The 18,810-nt window shown below is 40.6% G+C and overlaps 1 protein-coding gene across 2 annotated transcripts in view; it reads left to right on the top strand.

The window, feature by feature from the left end:
- opn7b (opsin 7, group member b) overlaps nt 1-18,810 on the top strand; it is a 55,335-nt gene that overhangs the window by 30,633 nt on the left and 5,892 nt on the right. For both annotated transcript variants that reach the window (XM_061753769.1, XM_061753683.1), the window contains one exon: nt 17,791-18,125. In XM_061753769.1, the coding sequence (XP_061609753.1) occupies nt 17,791-18,125 (335 nt within the window). The remainder of the gene's footprint in view (nt 1-17,790; nt 18,126-18,810) is intronic.

Raw genomic sequence — 18,810 nt, 5'->3', positions numbered from 1 at the left:
ACGGGGGAGGGTTGGCGCACCCCTCCCCTTTCTGTGATTTTTCACACGTGTCCGAAAAAGGGTTTGTGGGCTTTTGTTCCGAGGGGCGGGGGAGGGCCCTTCCTCCGCCACTCCCCGAACAGGACATGTATAATAAACAAATATGTTTCAACATTACTTTCTATGGAAATATTAGTTTCCAAGTTTCATTTTTTTTTTTTTTTTTAATTATTAAGTTTTAATTTTTCATGTTTTGCTTTGCCAACTAAAGTAGTTAATTTTGTTGCTTCCAATTGTTGTTTTTGTCTTTATAAAATGATTAAAAGTTGTTGTTTGGTGGGAGCCGGGCCCAAATATAGACCAAGACCTCCATCAAACATGTTTGTATTTGCCCATTTGTTCAAATCTAATATTTCGGTTACACTTTGTTTGACGGGCATTCTTCAATTATTTTTGTAGCAAGCTTGCATATAGCGTGACCCCCAAGTCCCTTCTCCCTCATTAGCTGCGGCAGCCATTTTGCGTTTCACCTCTTCATTGCATTCGGCCAGTTTGTCATAATACAAACACACAAACACAGACAATCTGATCAGTTTTCTATAGTGCTATTTCAAACGGACCCCGATACCACAATCTAAGTTGCTCACTAACTTACAGGCCATGGGCCTCATGTATAAAAGGTGCGTACGCACAAAAAAGTGGCGTCCGTTCTTTTTCACGGCAAAGTTCAGATGTATCAAGAGTGACATGATCGTGGAAATGTGCGGTGCCTCACGCTAAAACTGCATGGCTGGCGCACGCACGTTTCTGCAGCTTTTGGTGCTTTGGCGACACTTAGAGGTGATGCTGGGAAACTGTTCTCATAAATCTGCACACCAGAGACATGTGAATAATTAGCACTGATGAACAATTAATGCCCGGCAACATTTGATTTCAACAATGCAATTGAGGCAAGGACTGAGAATTCATTTGTTAACCAGTGTATTTAATGAACCACTGATATTTGTGAGGACACCTATTAATTGATCAAGGCGATCACTTATGCCGCCTATTTCCCTCACAATCGCTTCGTGACTCCAGCACATCCATCCATCCATTTTCTGAGCCGCTTCTCCTCACTCAGGTCGCCTATCCCAGCTGTCATCGGTACATGAGGCCCCTGGACTTCAAACCTTCGTATGTGTTCCTTTCGGTTGCTGTAAGAACCTAATTAGTTATTTTTTTAATTATTGTCTGTCAACTTCAAACGCTTTTCGGCTGCTTTTAAGACAATTATTTAATTATATTCTACGAGCCTTCGAATTAAAAAACGTTTTTTTCTGCTTTTAAGACCCCTTGCAATTTGTGACTGTTGTCACGAAGAAAACAGTGAGTAATTCACTCCGCTGCTATGGCCTGTATGCACACTCACCACGCAAGACCCCATTGCTGAAAAAAAGCAGGTCAAAGCTCGTTTAACGTTTGCTGAACAACATTTGGACAAGCCAGTTAAATAATGGGAGAATATAGTCTGCTCGGATGAGAGCATTTTGAACTGTTTGGATGCTATAATGCACACCACATTTGGAGGAGAACTGGCACTGCACATCACCCTAAAAACACCATACTAACAGTAAAGTTCGGAGGTGAGGACATGGTGTGGGGCTGCTTTTTCAGCAAATGGTACTGGTAAACTTCACATTATTGAAGGAAGGATGAATGGGCAAATGTACCAAGACATTCTTGACAAAAATCCGCTGCCATCAACAAGGATGATGAAAATGAAACGACATTTCAATAGGATAATGATACAAAACATACTGCAGAGGAAACTCTCAATTGGTTTCAAAGAAAAAAATAATAAAGCTGCTGGAATGGCCCAGCCAATCACCTGACATTGAAAATCTATGGAAAGAACTTAAACTCAAGGTCCATAAAAGAAGTCCACGGAACCTTCAAGATTTGAAAACTGCTTGTTTGGAGGAATGGGCCCAAATCACACCTGAGCAATGCATGCGATTAGTTTCTACATACAGCAGGCGTCTTGAAGCTGTCATTGCAAACAGAGGCTTTTGTACAAAGTATTAAATAAATAACAGTTGGCGTGTTCAATACTTTTTCCCTGTGTCATTTCACATTATTACACACAACCTCATTTCTGAGCTTATTTGTTCTACTTTCTTTGTATGTATGGATTACTTGGGTTGTTCTCAACATCTGGTAAAATCTTCATGTCAATAGCACCTTTGCAAATATATTTAATAAGAAAAATTGTGAAGTGTTTAACACTTATTTCAGCCGCTCTATTTACAGTTGATCTGTCTAACTGAATCCAGGCAAGCAATGTTGATATCATTCCACATTAGTGATATGATGCCTTGGAACAAGATTGCGTGATGTCATAGTTTTTCAACAACAAAAAAAAGTTTCTTATTAACTGTTTTCTTTTTGTGTGATCTATGTGACAATAACATTGTTGTTGTTTGGTACAAGTTCAAAAAAGGCTGTAAGAGGAAGAACATTCAAGACTAACTATTTTAATGAGGCTATTTAATATATTTTGGTAGAAGAAACACATCACACAAATGTTCCAAGCTGAGAGTTGATGTTTGTGTTGCCTTGCAAGTCCGGGTGGGCTTTTATATATTCAGTCCTCTTTTGGCTTTGCTTTTAAATAATCTGCACGTTTGGCGGCTTAGCTTGTAATTCTGTAAACACAATGGGGAAACTCAGTCACTTTTCAAAAGAATTTAGTTTTTTGTTGTTAGTGGAATGTTCATTTGTTGCATTTCGTACAATGAACATAAGCAATATTCCGACATCCAAGTAGAACAATGGACACCTTCAATCAATAGCAAGTTAAAATAAGACAACCTGTTGTGCCTTTCCAAAGGACCGCCAAACTCGGAGCATTATGCCATCAAACTATTATCTTGAAGTCAGTTCACAAAGCCTTTAGTCATGCTTCACCACTACAAACCATTTGTATGTTTGCAAACATGAAAGTGATAAAACGCTTTAACAGTGCTGATAAGTGTGAGCTTTATGCAACCGAGCCCTGAACCTGATCCAAGCCTGCCTCTGGAATCGGATTGTTTTAGACTCATTTAACATTCAATTAAATGTTGATTCAAAATAAAACTCTTAACACACTAAAGCAGGTATAAAAGTCAGCATGTTGCTGAAGAAAAACACGCATTCAACAAAAATACAAATAGAGGATTTAAATCTGTAAACAGTCTGTACAGGATGGGCTGGATTGGAAAGTATTACATGCAGGAACCTACCTATAATAAACCTAAATGGACTGGAAGCTTAGCTCAAGAGTGGTTTTCTTAGATTGGGCAGGGCTGAACCAGAGCCCTCTGATATACTGTATATGTGTGTGTGTGCGTGTGTATATATATATATATATATATATATATATATATATATATATATATATATATTTATTTTTTTATTTTATTTTTTTGTGGATTTTTGTATAGTTTCCCCACTTTAATGTTTAAGCTCATCAAACATAAATATCAGACAAATATAACACAAGTGAACTTAAAATGCTGTTTTTAAATGGTGATTTCATTTATGGAGGAAAGAAAACTTCAGTTACCTGCCCCTGTGAGAAAATGTAATTACTGTAATTTCTTAGGTATAATGCGCAACCATGTATAATACACACCCCCAAAGTTGACCTCAAAATTCTGGAATACCCTTCTACCTATGTATAATGCATTTCTACAATGCATGGTTTTGCTTCTACCCATATGATCAAAACATGAAGTATTATCTGAATTTTGTTAGTTTCTTCAAAGAATTATTCTGACGTTAAGCACTTTGTTTGAACTCTAAAACTTTCTTTTTATTTACTTGCTCTTATTTTGAAATTCACAGCCATACTTTTATTTAGTAAATGAGAAAACACAGCTGTGCTCATATGTTTGATTACCCCGGCAGAATTTGTAAGATGGGTACAATTCTTTAAAGAAAACATGAAGGGCCAGGCAAAACACATTTAATTTTATTTTAATGAGATTTAAATTAAACTGTCAAGGATTTCAGAAAAGCATTATAAAACAAAACATAACCATAAAGAAATTAATGATGGTTGTTGTTCAGTCATCAGTCATATTTATAAAAACAATATTTCACTAATTCTGTCAGGGAATGTAAACTTATGAGCACAACTGTACATATATGCAGTTATACGTACCCCTGTCATTAATAAAAGTATAGGCTACACTTTTTTCATAACCTCTAGTTGGCGGTGGAATATTATATACTGGAGCCTATCCCAGCTATCATCGGGCAGGAGGCGGGGTACACCCTGAACTGGTTGCCAGCCAATCGCAGGGCACATACAAACAAACAACCAATCGCACTCACATGCGGCATACATTTATAAAATGTAAAAGTTTTTTTCATTTTCCCCTATACTTACTGTATGTATAATGCGCACTATTGACTTTTGACAATTTTTTGGGGGGGAAAATGCGCATTATACACGAGAATCTATGGTACAAAGCCATTTCTAAAGCTTTAGGATTCCAGCAAGCCATAGGGAGCCATTATCCTCACATGGAGAAAACATGGAACAGTGGTGAACCTTCCCAGGAGTGGCCAGCCTACAAAGATTAGTCCAAGAGAACAGCAATGACTCACCCAGGAGGCCACAAGGGAACTCAGGAAAACTTCTAAAGAACTGCAGGCCTCCCTTGCCTCAGTTAAGGTCAGTGTTCGTGACACAACAATAAGGAACAGACTGGGCAAAAAAGTTCCAAGGTGACAAACACTGCTAACCAAAAGGAACATAAAGGAGGAACATAAAGGCCCGTCGTAAACACATCTGAATGATTCCCTAGACTTTTGGGAGAATATTATATGGACTGATGAAATGAAAGTTGAGCTTTTTGGAAGGTGTATGTCTCGTAATATCTGGCGTAAATGTAGCACAGCAGTTCAGAAAAAAGAACATCGTAACAACAGTCAAACATGGTGGTGATAGTGTGAATCTTGGGTTACTTTTCTTCTTCAGGACCTGGACAACTTGCTGTGATTGAACCGTTAAATCTGCTCTTTAACAAAAAATCCTGATGGAGAATGTTGAGCCATCAGTTTGTGACCTCAAGCTGAAGCGCACTTGGGTTCTGCAGCAGGATAACGATCCAAAACACACCAGCAAGTCAACTTCTGCATGGCTTAAAAAAACACTAAATTAAGGATTTGGAGTGGCCCAGTCAAAGGCCAGACTTGAATCAATTTGAAATGCAGTGGCATGACCTTAAAAAGGCAGTTCATGCTGGAAAACTCTTCATTTTTGCTGAATTCAAAAAATTCTACAAGAAAGAGTGGGCCAAAATTTCTGGCAGAGATGTGAAAGAGTCATTGCCAGTAATAGAAAACGCTTGATTTCAGTTGTTGCTGCTGAGGATGGCCCAACCAGTTATTAGGTTGAGGGGGCCATCACACAGGGCCAGGTAACTTTTTTTTTTTCCTAATGGATGAAATTACCTGCCCTGCGATTGGCTGGCGACCAGTTCAGGGTGTACCCAGCCTCTCGCCCAAAGATTGCTGGGATAGGCTCCAGCACGCCCGCGACCCTAGTGAGGATAAGCGGAATGGAAGAATGAATGAATGAAATCACCGTTTAAAAACAGCATTTTAAGTTCTCTGGGGTTATATTTGTCTGATAGTTACAATTGTTTGATGATCTTAAACATTAAAGTGAGGAAACTATGCAAAAATATAGGAATTTGAGAAGGGAGTCCGTACTGCATTGTATATCTCTAGTTCTCAACAATATTTGCTTTGTATAAATGTGGTATTGTAAAACTGACACCAGACAAGTGATTGTCTGAACTATAGCAGTATGTCGGATTACTATTTGGAGATGATAATTTCTTATTGATGCCACAACAATGTAAATGATGTCTGCCATAGTATATTAGAGAAACACTTTTTTGGTCAAACAAGTGCATTTTGGGACAACAGCAATAATTTGCTAATTTTGTTTTGGTAGGTTTGTGAACCACAGCAGGAGAATGTGAATAACTTTTTAACAGAGGATTAACACTCAAAGTAATTTAGGCTTGCTGTATGTGTTCATATTCAGCTGCATTGTGTTTGGGAAATGTGGTACATCTACCTTCAACTAGGTCCTTTTCAGCTACAGTTGTGTCATTGAAGTCAAGGCCACATTTTAAGAGGGCTCTTTTTGAACCTTTTCTTTTTTCTGAAACACATCTATAATACAGAACACATTACTCCAGAGACAAGACTCACAGTCTGAAATGCAAATGAGCACAAGTAATTATGCCCCTATGACTAACCCGCAAAGAACCATGTACAAAAAGCAAGTTGCTTGCTAACATCCGCTTTGCAAAGCTGCCCTTTTGTTCCGACATTACTTCATGAGCTTAACAAGTAGTTTCACTAACACCCACAAAACACCGAGTTGCAAAACAGGGTCAGGCCAATAGACACTTCTGACTGATTCTCATGTACTGTGAAGCATTTTGTGTTCACTCTGTGTCCGTGGATATGTTGACATACAAACCAGTAGTATGGCAGTATTGAAGACAGAAGGTAATAATTGGAATAAGGGGCATTGTACCTGTAGCAATTGAGTCTATCCCATCTAACTTAGAGTGAGAGATGGTTTACATCCTTGACTGGTCACCAGTCACACGAGTGAAACATAAAACAGACAACCATTCACACTCACATTCACACCTACATACAATTTACACATATTTGGACTATGGCTGTGGGACGAAGCCAGAATATCTTGGTAGAGCCCACGTACAGTAAGTACACTCCACATATGGATGAAAGGTTCCAGTCAAGGATGAAACCTGCAGACCTTCTTTCACTTTGTTGCACTGGTCCAGTTCTTTAAGCAGTCTGGACTGTTTTGGGCAATCCGCAACAGGGACAAAGAAGTGTAACCGAATAAACAAAACATGTTTCCTTTGGAGGTGAATGCTCGGGCATGATGATTAAGAGGTCTGACAAATTAATGTTTTTTTTGTGTCTGTGTTGTGGGGGTAGACATGCTGTTTTCATGTAGTGCTTAGCAAAATACATGAGAAAGGAAAGAAAATGCGAAGGAACTCTTTAAACTTTCATGACACAATAAAGTGAAGGTTTATGTTCATTGGGACTGAAGGGCAAAAACCATGATAACATCTGCGGACTGTTGACAAAAGCTTCATTTTACACATGGAATTTTTACAAAGAGATTATCATCATATATACATGTACTATACAGTTTCAATGAAAACAGACTAAGGTTAATTTTAATAGGAATAGTTTTTTCAGGTGGATTTTCTTCTGAAAGGTTTTTTGGGATGTTCTCAATTTTCATCTTATTTATTTAGTTACTGAAATTGATATTTTGTCAATTTCATGAATTCCAAATTTTCTAAAACAGTTTTCACGTTCTCAGTATTCTATAGATGAAGCTGGGTATCCGAACATCAAGACAACACCAAGAATAAACATTTTTATTATTCTAAGTCTGGTCTGTCTTGCCATGGCTATCACTAGCGCGCATTCGCTACAGTTCAAATGCTATGTTTCAGGTGACTGTTGGGAGAATCCTAAATAATGACAAAATGAGTTAGGTTTTTTTTAGCTTTAGTTGAGCTGCAGTAAAGGTGCTGCACGCTAATCCCATCGGTGAACAGTCCACATCAATGTCCATCCTCAAAGTGTTTGTAGCGACGTATTGACCGATCAATCCATGGATAAAGGTAGATAAATGAGGTTTTCACTGGCTTTACATTGCCCCACATTTCAGATCATCAGATAAATTAATACTATAAAGTGCAGCTGAAAAATCAACAAAACATGCAGAGGCTTTAATGGGAACATTTGTCGTTTAAAACCATTTAAGTTTGCCTTGCACGATGCTATCACCAATACTGTCTGAATACCACAGCTACGTAAGTGCCCATTTTATGACTATTTTATGTTGCAGTGCAATGACTTTAATTGTCGCATATCTTCTAATCTTAAAGAATACCTACTCAGTGTGTGACCAGCGGCAAATGACTATTACATTTATCATACTGGTAAGATGTAATGAAGATTTAGGTGAAGCGTTAGACTTCTCCCGCTCCACTTTAACTACGTCTTTGATCAGTTCCAGAAAAGCTGCCTTACGCGAGTTTTGTGACACTTAATAGACCCCTGACGACAAACACAATAGTTCAATGTTTCAAAGACATTTTGTGCCTTCCACTGGGCCTAATCTACAAACGCCCAGGACTGCTGATTGATTGACTTGTGAGCGCTGGATCAAAGTCCAAAAAACAAGATTCGAGAGGGATGAGTCAGAGACGTCCCTGCTTGGTGGACCATGTGTTTCATTTAGAGGCTCTAATGAAAATGGGGAGATGGAAATAGACAGGACTAATAAGGGGGCTTGCAGCTTACTAACAACATAATCGATATGGAATATATCTTGTGACGTGCAGCTGGCTGGGAGAGGAAAGGTCAGGCTACTTTTCATTTAAAGAGCTCAACTCAATTTTATTTATCGAGCTGGGGGTGTATAAAAATCAAACATAAGGCAATTGAACATGACATAATTGAAAAACAAAACCGTTAACAAAGTTAAAAATTAGTGTTATAAGTCTCATGCAGTGTTGAAAGACTTCCACAGCACTGATCGAGAACAGTGCTAATTTGACAATTTATCAAATTTGCACGATATTTCCATGTTGTGTGATTTTTTTTAATTTATTTATTTATTTTTTAATATATGCAGATAGGCTCAAGTTAAACAAAACCCACTGAGGACAAGCGGTCCAGATGATGGTTGGATGATTTTTTTGTTTGTTTGCTTTTAGCATTCCTAATTCACACTCAAGTGTGTGAAAAGATCATTTTCAAAATGTCATCATTTTACCTAACCTTTTTGTTGTTATCATTGGGTCTGTGGCATTTTATGCGTAAGTTTGTAACCACTGCTGGTTGATACTGGTCTTTCTGTGGGAACCTATCACAAAAAAGTCATAAAAAGCTCCAGAAAAAAGTGAGATTTTGAATGACTTTAGCGGCATATTTTTCCTGAAGATGTTTGTCAAATCGGAATTGTTCGACGATAGAGGAACTGATCTTTAGATTGTCCATTGTCGTGATTTAATGTTTTTTTTTTGCAGTATCATGTAGGGCAGTGATTCCCAACCTCTTGTGTGATGCGAGAGCTCATCAATTTGACTGAAATGTATTATTTAACAATTATAAATATAGAGTATCTTTGTTCACCTATATAATGCCAGTGAAAGGCAGAGCAATTAAATGCTCTTCCATTAGAAAGGTACAATAAACAAGTGTATCCACCTGTTGCCATTCATACAACTAAATAAATCTTGGCTTGCCGCGAGTATCAGCTTTGTGTTCCATTAAACAGGCCCACGTTTCACACTGAGTAATTCAAATTGTGAGTAAATTGAGACGAGATCATCATTATTTCAGTATTCATACTTTTGTGACATTTGTGTTTGGTGGGGTGCTGTGAGATTATTCTAAAGTAAAATGGGTGCCAACGGTAGGGAAACAATGGTAAAGGGTGGAGGTACTTGAAATGACTACAAGTTGTGTTAGCATAAGGAGTGGCAGGGAGAAAAGACATTGGTACATTCTTGCATAAAATGTGTGCACCCCTTTGAGGATTTCCTTGTCGTAGTTGAGTTCAGCTCTCTGTCTAAAACAAGCTCAGGTTGAATCTTTTATGTGCTGCTGAGACGGTTTAATCAGCAAAAGGATGCTTCACATCACATAAAGGATATGTATTAGGACGAGAGCGCCACACACACACACACACACACACACACACATAGCACGACAGAGTTGGCTGCGGGGCTTAATCAGTCGCCCCCACCCTCAGTTTGGACTGTAAGAGGGGCTGACATGCAGCTGGAGACGCTTGGTGGTGTTGCAGATAAGGCTCGCAGTGTTCCCCTCCGCAATGACTCTGCGGTGGTGATGCAATGGTCAAAATCAATTAGTCAGTGGCTCTGGGTTAGGGCCGCTCCGGTGTTTCTCATGGATCACTTCACACCCATGACTGCGACGTCACAAATACGAACAGAGGGGCATCAAAACTACAGAATAGGGTTTAGTTGAATGAAAAAAATAAACTGAATGTCATGCTTTTTATTAATGCATTCGCCTGGGTAGTGCAAAATAGTTTGATTCTGAGCATGATGACAGTCAGTTGTTTTCATAACACGGCAGTTGTAGTTATTTATTAATTATTAATTATTTATTATTAATATTTTGTTATTATTATTTATTACACAATTTACTGTGTTATACAATCGGTTTCTATGTGCGGAGTAAAAAAAAAAACACCGGGCAACTGTGAAAAATTGTCTCCTTAAATGTAGATGAATATGTTTAAATTCGGGGAATTAAGAATATGGCTAACGCCACATGTGATCATTCACGTGGCTGAAGTCACAATAAGTTCTGCAATGTATCCTCCAAGGTGAAGAAACACAAATGTGAGAATAATGTGATAGAAGTATTGACCCTGATGTTACAAGCAGCTTTAAGGCTACTTTTTCTCACAACAATTTACAAGGCAATTGTATGAAAAGACTACACTGACTTGATTCAATTCAATTACGCTCTTCTCGACCGTCAAAATACTCAAAGCTCTTTTATAGGAATACCTCATTTATTTACCCAGTCACATGTACTGGAATGCGTAAGGCAATATAGAGTCCATCCATCCATCCATCCGTTTTCTGAGCCGCTTCTCCTCACTAGGGTCGCGGGCGTGCTGGAGCCTATCCCAGCTATCATCGGACAGGAGGCAGGGTACACCCTGAACTGGTTGCCAGCCAATCGCAGGGCACATACAAACAAACAACCATTCGCACTCAAATTCACACCTACGGGCAATTTAGAGTTTTCAATTAACGTGCATGTTTTTGGGATGTGGGAGGAAACCGGAGTGCCCAGAGAAAACCCACGCAGGCACGGGGAGAACATGCAAACTCCACACAAGCGGGGCCGGGGATTGAACCCCACTCCTCAGAACTGTGAGGCTGACGCTCTAACCAGTCGGCCACCGTGCCGCCGGAATATAGAGTCATGATAGAAAAATAACAGCTCGTTCATACACTGAGCACAACAAGAGCAACTGGTGGTTCAGTTGAGTTCAAGGATACACAAAGAATACACATACAGTATATCAACCCCCTTCTCTCATTTGTATATTTTTGCATAGTTTCCGCAGTTTAATGTTTAAGATCTTCAAACAAATGTAAATATCACACAAATATAACCAAAGCAAACTTAAAATGCTGTTTTTAAATAGTCTTCTTCGTCTTTTCCTTTCGGCTTGTCCCTTTAGGGGTCGCCACAGTGCGTCATCCTTTTCCATGTAAGGCTATCTCCTGCATCCTCTTCTCGAACGCCAACTGCCCTCATGTCTTCCCTCAAGACATCCATCAACCTTCTCTTTGGTCTTCCTCTAGCTCTCATGCCTGGCAGTTCCATCCTCATCATCCTTCTACCAATATACTCACTATTTCTCCTCTGGACATGACCAAACCATCGAAGTCTGCTCTCTCTAACTTTGTCTCCAAAACATCGAACCTTGGCTGTCCCTCTGATGAGCTCATTTCTAATTTTATCCAACCTGGTCACTACGAGAGCGAACCTCAATATCTTCATTTCTGCCACCTCCAGCTCTGCTTCCTGTTGTCTCTTCAGTGCCACTGTCTCTAATCCGTACATCATGGCTGGCCTCACCACTGTTTTATAAACTTTGCCCTTAATCCTAGCACAGACTCATCTGTCACATAACACACCTGACACCTTCCTCCACCCGTTCCAACCTGCTTGGACCCGTTTCTTCACTTCCTGACCACACTCATCATTGCTCTGGACGGTTGACCTCAAGTATTTGAAGTCCTCCACCCTTGCTATCTCTTCTCTCTGTAGCCTCACTCTTCCCCCACCGCCCCTCTCATTCATGCACATATATTCTGTTTTACTTCGGCTAATCTTCATTCCTCTGCTTTCCAGTGCATGCCTCCATCTTTCTAACTGTTCCTCCACCTGCTCCCTGCTTTTACTGCAGATCATAATGTCATCTGCAAACATCATGGTCCATGGGATTCCAGTCTAACCTCCTCTGTCAGCATATCCATCAACACTGCAAACAGGAAGGGGCTCAGGGCTGATCCCTGATGCTGTCCAACCTCCACCTTAAATTCGTCTGTCACACCCACACCTCACCACTGTTCTGTTGCCCTCGTACATGTCCTTTATTATTCGAACATACTTCACTGCCACTCCAGACCTCCGCATGCAGTACCACAGTTCCTCTCTGGGTACTCTGTCATATGCTTTCTCTAGATCTACAAAGACACAATGTAAGTCCTTCTGACCTTCTCTGTACTTTTCCATCAACATCCTCAAGGCAAATAATGCATCTGTGGTATTCTTTCTAGGCATGAAACCATACTGTTGCTCTTAAATACTCACTTCTGTCCTGAGTCTAGCCTCCACTTCTCTTTCCCATAACTTCATTGTGTGGCTCATCAACTTTATTCCTCTATAGTTGCCACAGCTCTGCACATCACCCTTGTTCTTAAAAATGAGCACCAGCACACTTTTCCTCCATTCCTCAGGCATCTTCTCACGCACTAGAATTCTATTGAACAAGCTGGTCAAAAACTCCACAGCCACCTCTCCTAGATGCTTCCATACCTCCACAGGAATGTCATCAGGACCAACTGCCTTTCCATTTTTCATCCTCTTTAATGCCGTTCTAACTTCCCCCATACTAATCATTGCCACTTCCTGGTCCACCACACTTGCCTCTTCTACTTTCCCTTCTCTCTCATTTTCCTCATTCATCAACTCCTCGAAGTATTTTTTCCATCTAGTCATATGTTGACTGCTGGCACCAGTCAACATATGTCTCTATCCTTAATCACCCTAACCTGCTGCAAATCCTTCCCATCTCTATCCCTCTGTCTGGCCAGCCTGTATAGATCCTTTTCTCCCAAGGGTCCAACCTGCCATACATGTCATACCGAAGGGTAGCTGGTTCAAATCACTGCTCCGACTGTCCGCATGTCGAAGTGTCCTTGAGCAAAACACTGAACCCTAATTTGCTCCCAGTAGGCCTGGCAGCGCCTTGCATGGCAGCAGTCGCCCGTTGGTGTATGAATGTGTGGCTTTGTAAAGCACTTTGGGCACTGTGATAGTGTACTTAAAGTGCTATGTAAGTGCAGTCCATTTACCATTTTTGCTCAGTCTCTTCCTTATTGTTGTGTCACGAACACTGAACTTAACTGAGGCAAGGGAGGCCAGCATTTCTTTATAAGTTGTCCATGGTTCCTTTGTGGCCTCCTGGATGAGTCATTGCTGTTCTCTTCTGTTCCCTTGTTCTTTTCTCATTTTGTTGCAGCTTTTTTAGATCTTTTGTCCGAATTAATTTTGTTGGGACAGATTCTGTTTAAGTGATTTCTTGATTGAACAGGTGTGGTGGTAATCAGGCTTTGGTTTGATCAGTGAAAATTAACCTAAAATTGTGACTACCCACAATTAATTCATGATTTAACAAGGGGGTTATTACTTTTTCTCACAGGGCCAGGTAACTTTGAATAGTTTTTGTTTTCCTTAATAAATGAAATCACCATTGTAAAACAGCATTTTAAGTTCACTTGGGTTATATTGCAAAAATATTATATTATTATTAACCAAAACATAAATAAATAAAAATATCAAAGTCCAGTGCCTTTGCATGCTTCCTCTCAATGCTGAGCACAGCCATCATTTTTGTGTCCCGTCAATTGTCTCATACATGTTATTCTTGTTTATTAAACTTAGTTATCTAATACCGTTTACTAAAAGTGATTCCTTTACCCTTGTGCAAACATTTAAGTCAAGCCAGGAACACAGGAACACTCTTAAAGGCAACGCAGGTGTAGAAAGAACCAAGTAAGTAACAATAAATAAAATAATCAGAGCTGGTGAGTTTCTTTTTCTCCACTTAGTGATAGAGTATCCGGACAAAACCCACTCACACTTTACACAGAAACATTTGAACCCATGACCTCTGAACTGTGAACCGTATGTGCTAGCCAGTCTGGCACAGTGCTGCTACGTAGCCAACCAGTCAAATATCAAAATGGCACATTTCCTTTTTCTTTTCACAACTAGTGGTTTTGCAAATACGACGTTTTGTTTTCCATGAAAAAAATTATATCTGCCTCTACCATAAATGAAACAATTTTGATCCTACTAAAGTTGCATGAATGTGAATAAATGTCTCCCCCAAAACACAGAAATACAAAGACATCTGAACTCTTAAAACAGTTCACATTTAAATGCAAACAACACCAATAACTTAAACATCTAGTAAACAGGCACAAACATGTCAGGTCCACGTCAGTCCAAATGATATTTTCATCCCTGCAACTCAAAAACGTTTGGCAAACAATTTGAAAGCAGCACGGGCACTCCAGCTCCTAAATGGAATGGAGTTGGATGCACATTTTAAGTAAAAAAGAAGTGGTGTTGTTTATAGTCAAGTAACATCACGGCAGGTAGAATGACACGTTCCTTTACGACCAAAATGTTGTTAAATGCTTGTTTACGTTTTCCCAAAATCCGGAAGAACATTCATTTGCTCTTTGTTGGATTGTCATTCGTGTAGTTCTGGTGTACTGGGCTCTCCGTTCCGTTATCTTGCGAGTTTTGCCCTCTGAGTTCCTGCTTTCTATTAATTAAAACCACAGTCTTGAAACATATGAGGTTTTGATCCGGCTTCTGGGGGAATAGACACGTACTGGTCAGTCCATTCATTCTTAAAAAGTCTCTTTTCTAAGTCAACTTACAAACTTGGAAACAAACCATGTGCTGCGTGTTGTCTTCTCCCGCAATTTCTTTTGTGGGAAACAAAAGGTTTGATTGGCTCATCATGGTCATGTAACCATGATGAGCCAATCAAACCATTTGTTTCCACTCACTCTTTTCACTCGTCACACAGTCTGTGACGCATATGGGAGGGGGAAAAAAATGCTGCGTGATGCCATACATTATCTCTCCGTATGAGACCCTGACAAATTAAATTTTGAATTGACTAATTTATTATTGATATATTTATTGCCCACAGTTGGGGTGGCAACTGGGGTGGCAAGGCATTTGGTGGGGGTGGCAGCTGCCACCACGCAGATCCACCAGTGCATACAGTAATGACATGATAAAATAGAATGGAAAGAAATAAAACATTTTTTGCTGCACTGTTTGTGTTCAAATGCATTGCTTAAAGGGTTATGACACTTGGGCACCGATGCTATCAGTTAGCCAGTCTATGAATTGTTCCGTTCCCATGATAGCATTAAGCTAGCTGACATCTATCTGTAGCGTATATGGGTTAGATCAAAATTTTATTAATTTAGGAGAAAAGAATGAGCTGGAAGCGACACCTGCGCTACTTTCGGTTTAGCGTAATTTTAAATTACAGCGTTATTTAAATCAAGCTATTTTAGCTATTAAGAGGGGCACCGCGTCGCTTTTTATGTGGATAAAATTTAGGAGAAGTGACGAGAAAACTTTTTATCACTCTCATAATCTGAAGGTTGCTACACTTTAGGAAACTTTGTTAAGAGTTTGAGATGTCCAGAGGTTTCATTCCTCGAACCCAAACACACACAACAATGCAGTTAGTGAATTTTATGGAAAATGTAATGATCTAACATGTGGAATCTACAGTGAAAGAACACGGAAAAACACAAAACAAACAAAGTGCAGACGAACGTTGGCAAAGGAAACTGACTTATGATGTGAGATTGGTAGAATGAGCATGTAGGGAATGCATATAGCTGGGCATTCCTGTTCTCGTTAATTTAAACCCAAATATACACTAATCTGTACTTTTAGTAGACCGCAATGTTGGACTAGCGTGTCTTGAACGCGCTTGAGGCAGGCGGGTCAAACTTCCGAGTGTTCGGCCGGCCCGGTCCGCACCGGGAACATGTGGATTTGGCGGAAAGGAAGAAGAAAATGGAAAAAAGGGAGCCCAAAAAGTTCCCAGGCAGGGCGGCAGGAGCCCGGTGTTGTGCCCGCTTCAGGCCCCCAAACCGGGTAGCTCGGAGCGCTTGCAGGATGCTCTGCAGTCGGGGATGTTCCGATGTGTCCTCGTCACCTCGTGGTGAGGTCGGCATCCTGCCTAAGTCAGTCGTCGGCAAGTTGGTCGGGTGAGACAAGAGCTGCTTCAGAGAGCATACTTCCGGCCTTTTTTTGCTCCGAAGCGAGCCAGAAGGGGGTGGTTTACCCCCTCCCGCCTTCCTTTACCACCTTTGGGACCAAAAAGGAAGGTGGACCGCCTCTGAGTGTTAATTTCCCATTTTGGTATTATTTCGTGGTTTAAAAACAGTGGAATAAAATATTAATGATTGGATTTAAGATAACGAGACCATTTCCCCGCTTTGCATTGTCCCATGCTCATCCTCTTTAATACCTGTAACGAATGTTTCAAATGTTATGTGATTGTTGAGAACACTACTATTTTCAATGTGGCATTTGTGTGGTGTGGAGTGGAACATCTCATCTGGTTCAGTTGACAACAGATTCAACATCAGACATTCAAGTTTGCAGCAATACAGTCACTCGTGGCGTTCATGTAAAGTTCTTAAAATATTAACTCCCAGCCAAGTCCGGTACAGACTGTGTTTCATGAATGCGCGTCTGTAGTGGCGTTCCGTCGCCTGTGGGTGTCGCCGTTGCCTGTTCAAACTCCCAGCTTTACTGGCCAAGTGGCGCGGTACCCAACAGGGCGGAGGCACCTTTGTTGGTGAAATCTTCCAGGCTGGCTGGCGGTGGAAGTTAATTAACCTAGGGCAAACTCGGTATCTTTGGTCTCCGCTTCGAAGCTCCGGGTGCTGGTATTTCACTTAGCATCGGCATGCCAAAGCAAATGTCTGTATCTTGCTTCTGTTGATTATGGCTGTTGCTTCATTTAGCGTCTGTATGTGAAGTTACGTCTCGCCACTCCGTGGTCGTCTATCTCGGTGGGAAGAGCGAGTCTCGCCGGAGACTGGGGTGCTGGGTGTCATGTTTTCACGGCTTGCCCGCTACATATCATTATAGCAAAGTTATCCATCCATCCATCCATTTTCTACCGCTCATCCGAGGTCGGGTGCCGGGGGCAGTAGCTTTAGCAGGGACGCCCAGACTTCCCTCTCCCCAGCCACTTCATCCAGCTCTTCCGGGGGGATCCCGAGGCCTTCCCAGGCCAGCGTGTCCTATTATTGTTTTAAATATGAGAGTTTTACATTTAGTTTGACAGTAAGCCTCTTTTTTTCTCTTCTTTTTCTTTCTGCTAAACTACTGTGACCCGAGTTTAGTTTTGTCAGGACAATCGTATATGAAGGCACCACTGCAATTGCTGATGCATACATTGAGGGGTTGAATCATCTGATTTACAAAGATTCATTTTTCAGTTATTGTTTATTTAATCTGATTGTTTTTCTTCTTAAAACATTATGTTAGTAGATCCAGTGTGGTTTGGATGAGTATTGTTTTTATTCATTTTCTTCTTTCCCTTACCACTCCCACTGTAGCGTTTGATATGTTTTAAGAAGGAATTCTTTGAGCTTTGCTGAACTTTTCCTGATGAATTCGTGATGATGTCCTCTCCACATCCTGTCATACATGTTCTGTCATACATGTCCCCATAAGCACATACTGTTCCCCCCATCTGTGAAAACACAGCTGACAAGACAGGGTGCTCTGCTGTGTTCGCCTGACCGTGAGACTTGTTTTTCAATTAAACTCTCCGTTATGCTTTTCCCTCAGGCAACAAGTTCTCCTATTGCCACGCCTGCCTGCTGGTCGCTGGGGTCTGGTGCTACGCGGCGGTGTTTGCTGCGGGGCCCCTGTCCGGCTGGGGAAAGTACGGGCCCGAGCCGTACGGTACGGCATGCTGCATAGACTGGCACGCGCCCAGCCACAACTCTTCAGCTATGAGCTACATCGTCTGCCTTTTCTTCTTCTGCTACATTGTTCCCTGTACTGTCATCTTTCTGTCGTACGCGTTCATCTTGTTGACGGTCCGCAGTTCCCGCCAGGCAGTGCAACAGCACATGTCCCCTCAGAACAAGATCACCAATGCGCATGCGCTTATTGTTAAGGTACTGTACATTTCCAACATTCATTACGATATAATGTATGTTTTTACACTACTCACAAAAAGTTTGGTATATCGCGCTTTTGGGTGACATTTCAGGACGTCAAATTGTTTAATCAGTACTTTTTGCACAACTTGTTGTCCTGCAGCAAGTAGCTGAAAATTAACAAGAGGAATTTTTTTCCTGTCTGTGACTTTTCCAGTCTCTCTGGACCTCTGTTGCAACTTACTTATGATAGTCTGACACTCAAAACATAGTGGTCACTTCCTGTTTGAAGCCTGGCAATGGCAAAGTACTGTTGATCAATTCTCAGATGTCATTTAAGTCTCCAAATGTGAGCAGCATGATGACGATGACTGTTTAAATACCAATTCTAATTGAGCCAGGAAATGTATCGGTCGATAAATGGAGCCAACATCTGTGGTGAATTTTCAGCTCCTTGTAATAGAATAGCAAGTTGTGTAAAAAGTACTGAAACATTTGATTCAAGGCAAAAATAAATATATCTTATGAATTTGACACACTACAGAGAACAGTGCTGTTAACAAACCTGCTAAATTAGTAAGATTTAAAAAAAAAATCACAAAGTATGAAAAAAAGACATGAGAAATCAAATAGCTGTCTTCGCTCTTAAAAGCTGTCGAGAAGCCCAGCTCAACTGTCAATCAAATACCACTGAAAAATGGAT

This window comes from Phyllopteryx taeniolatus, chromosome 1 (genome assembly GCF_024500385.1).
Source record: "Phyllopteryx taeniolatus isolate TA_2022b chromosome 1, UOR_Ptae_1.2, whole genome shotgun sequence".
NCBI lineage: Eukaryota > Metazoa > Chordata > Actinopteri > Syngnathiformes > Syngnathidae > Phyllopteryx > Phyllopteryx taeniolatus.
This window is presented reverse-complemented; position numbering and strand designations above follow the sequence as displayed.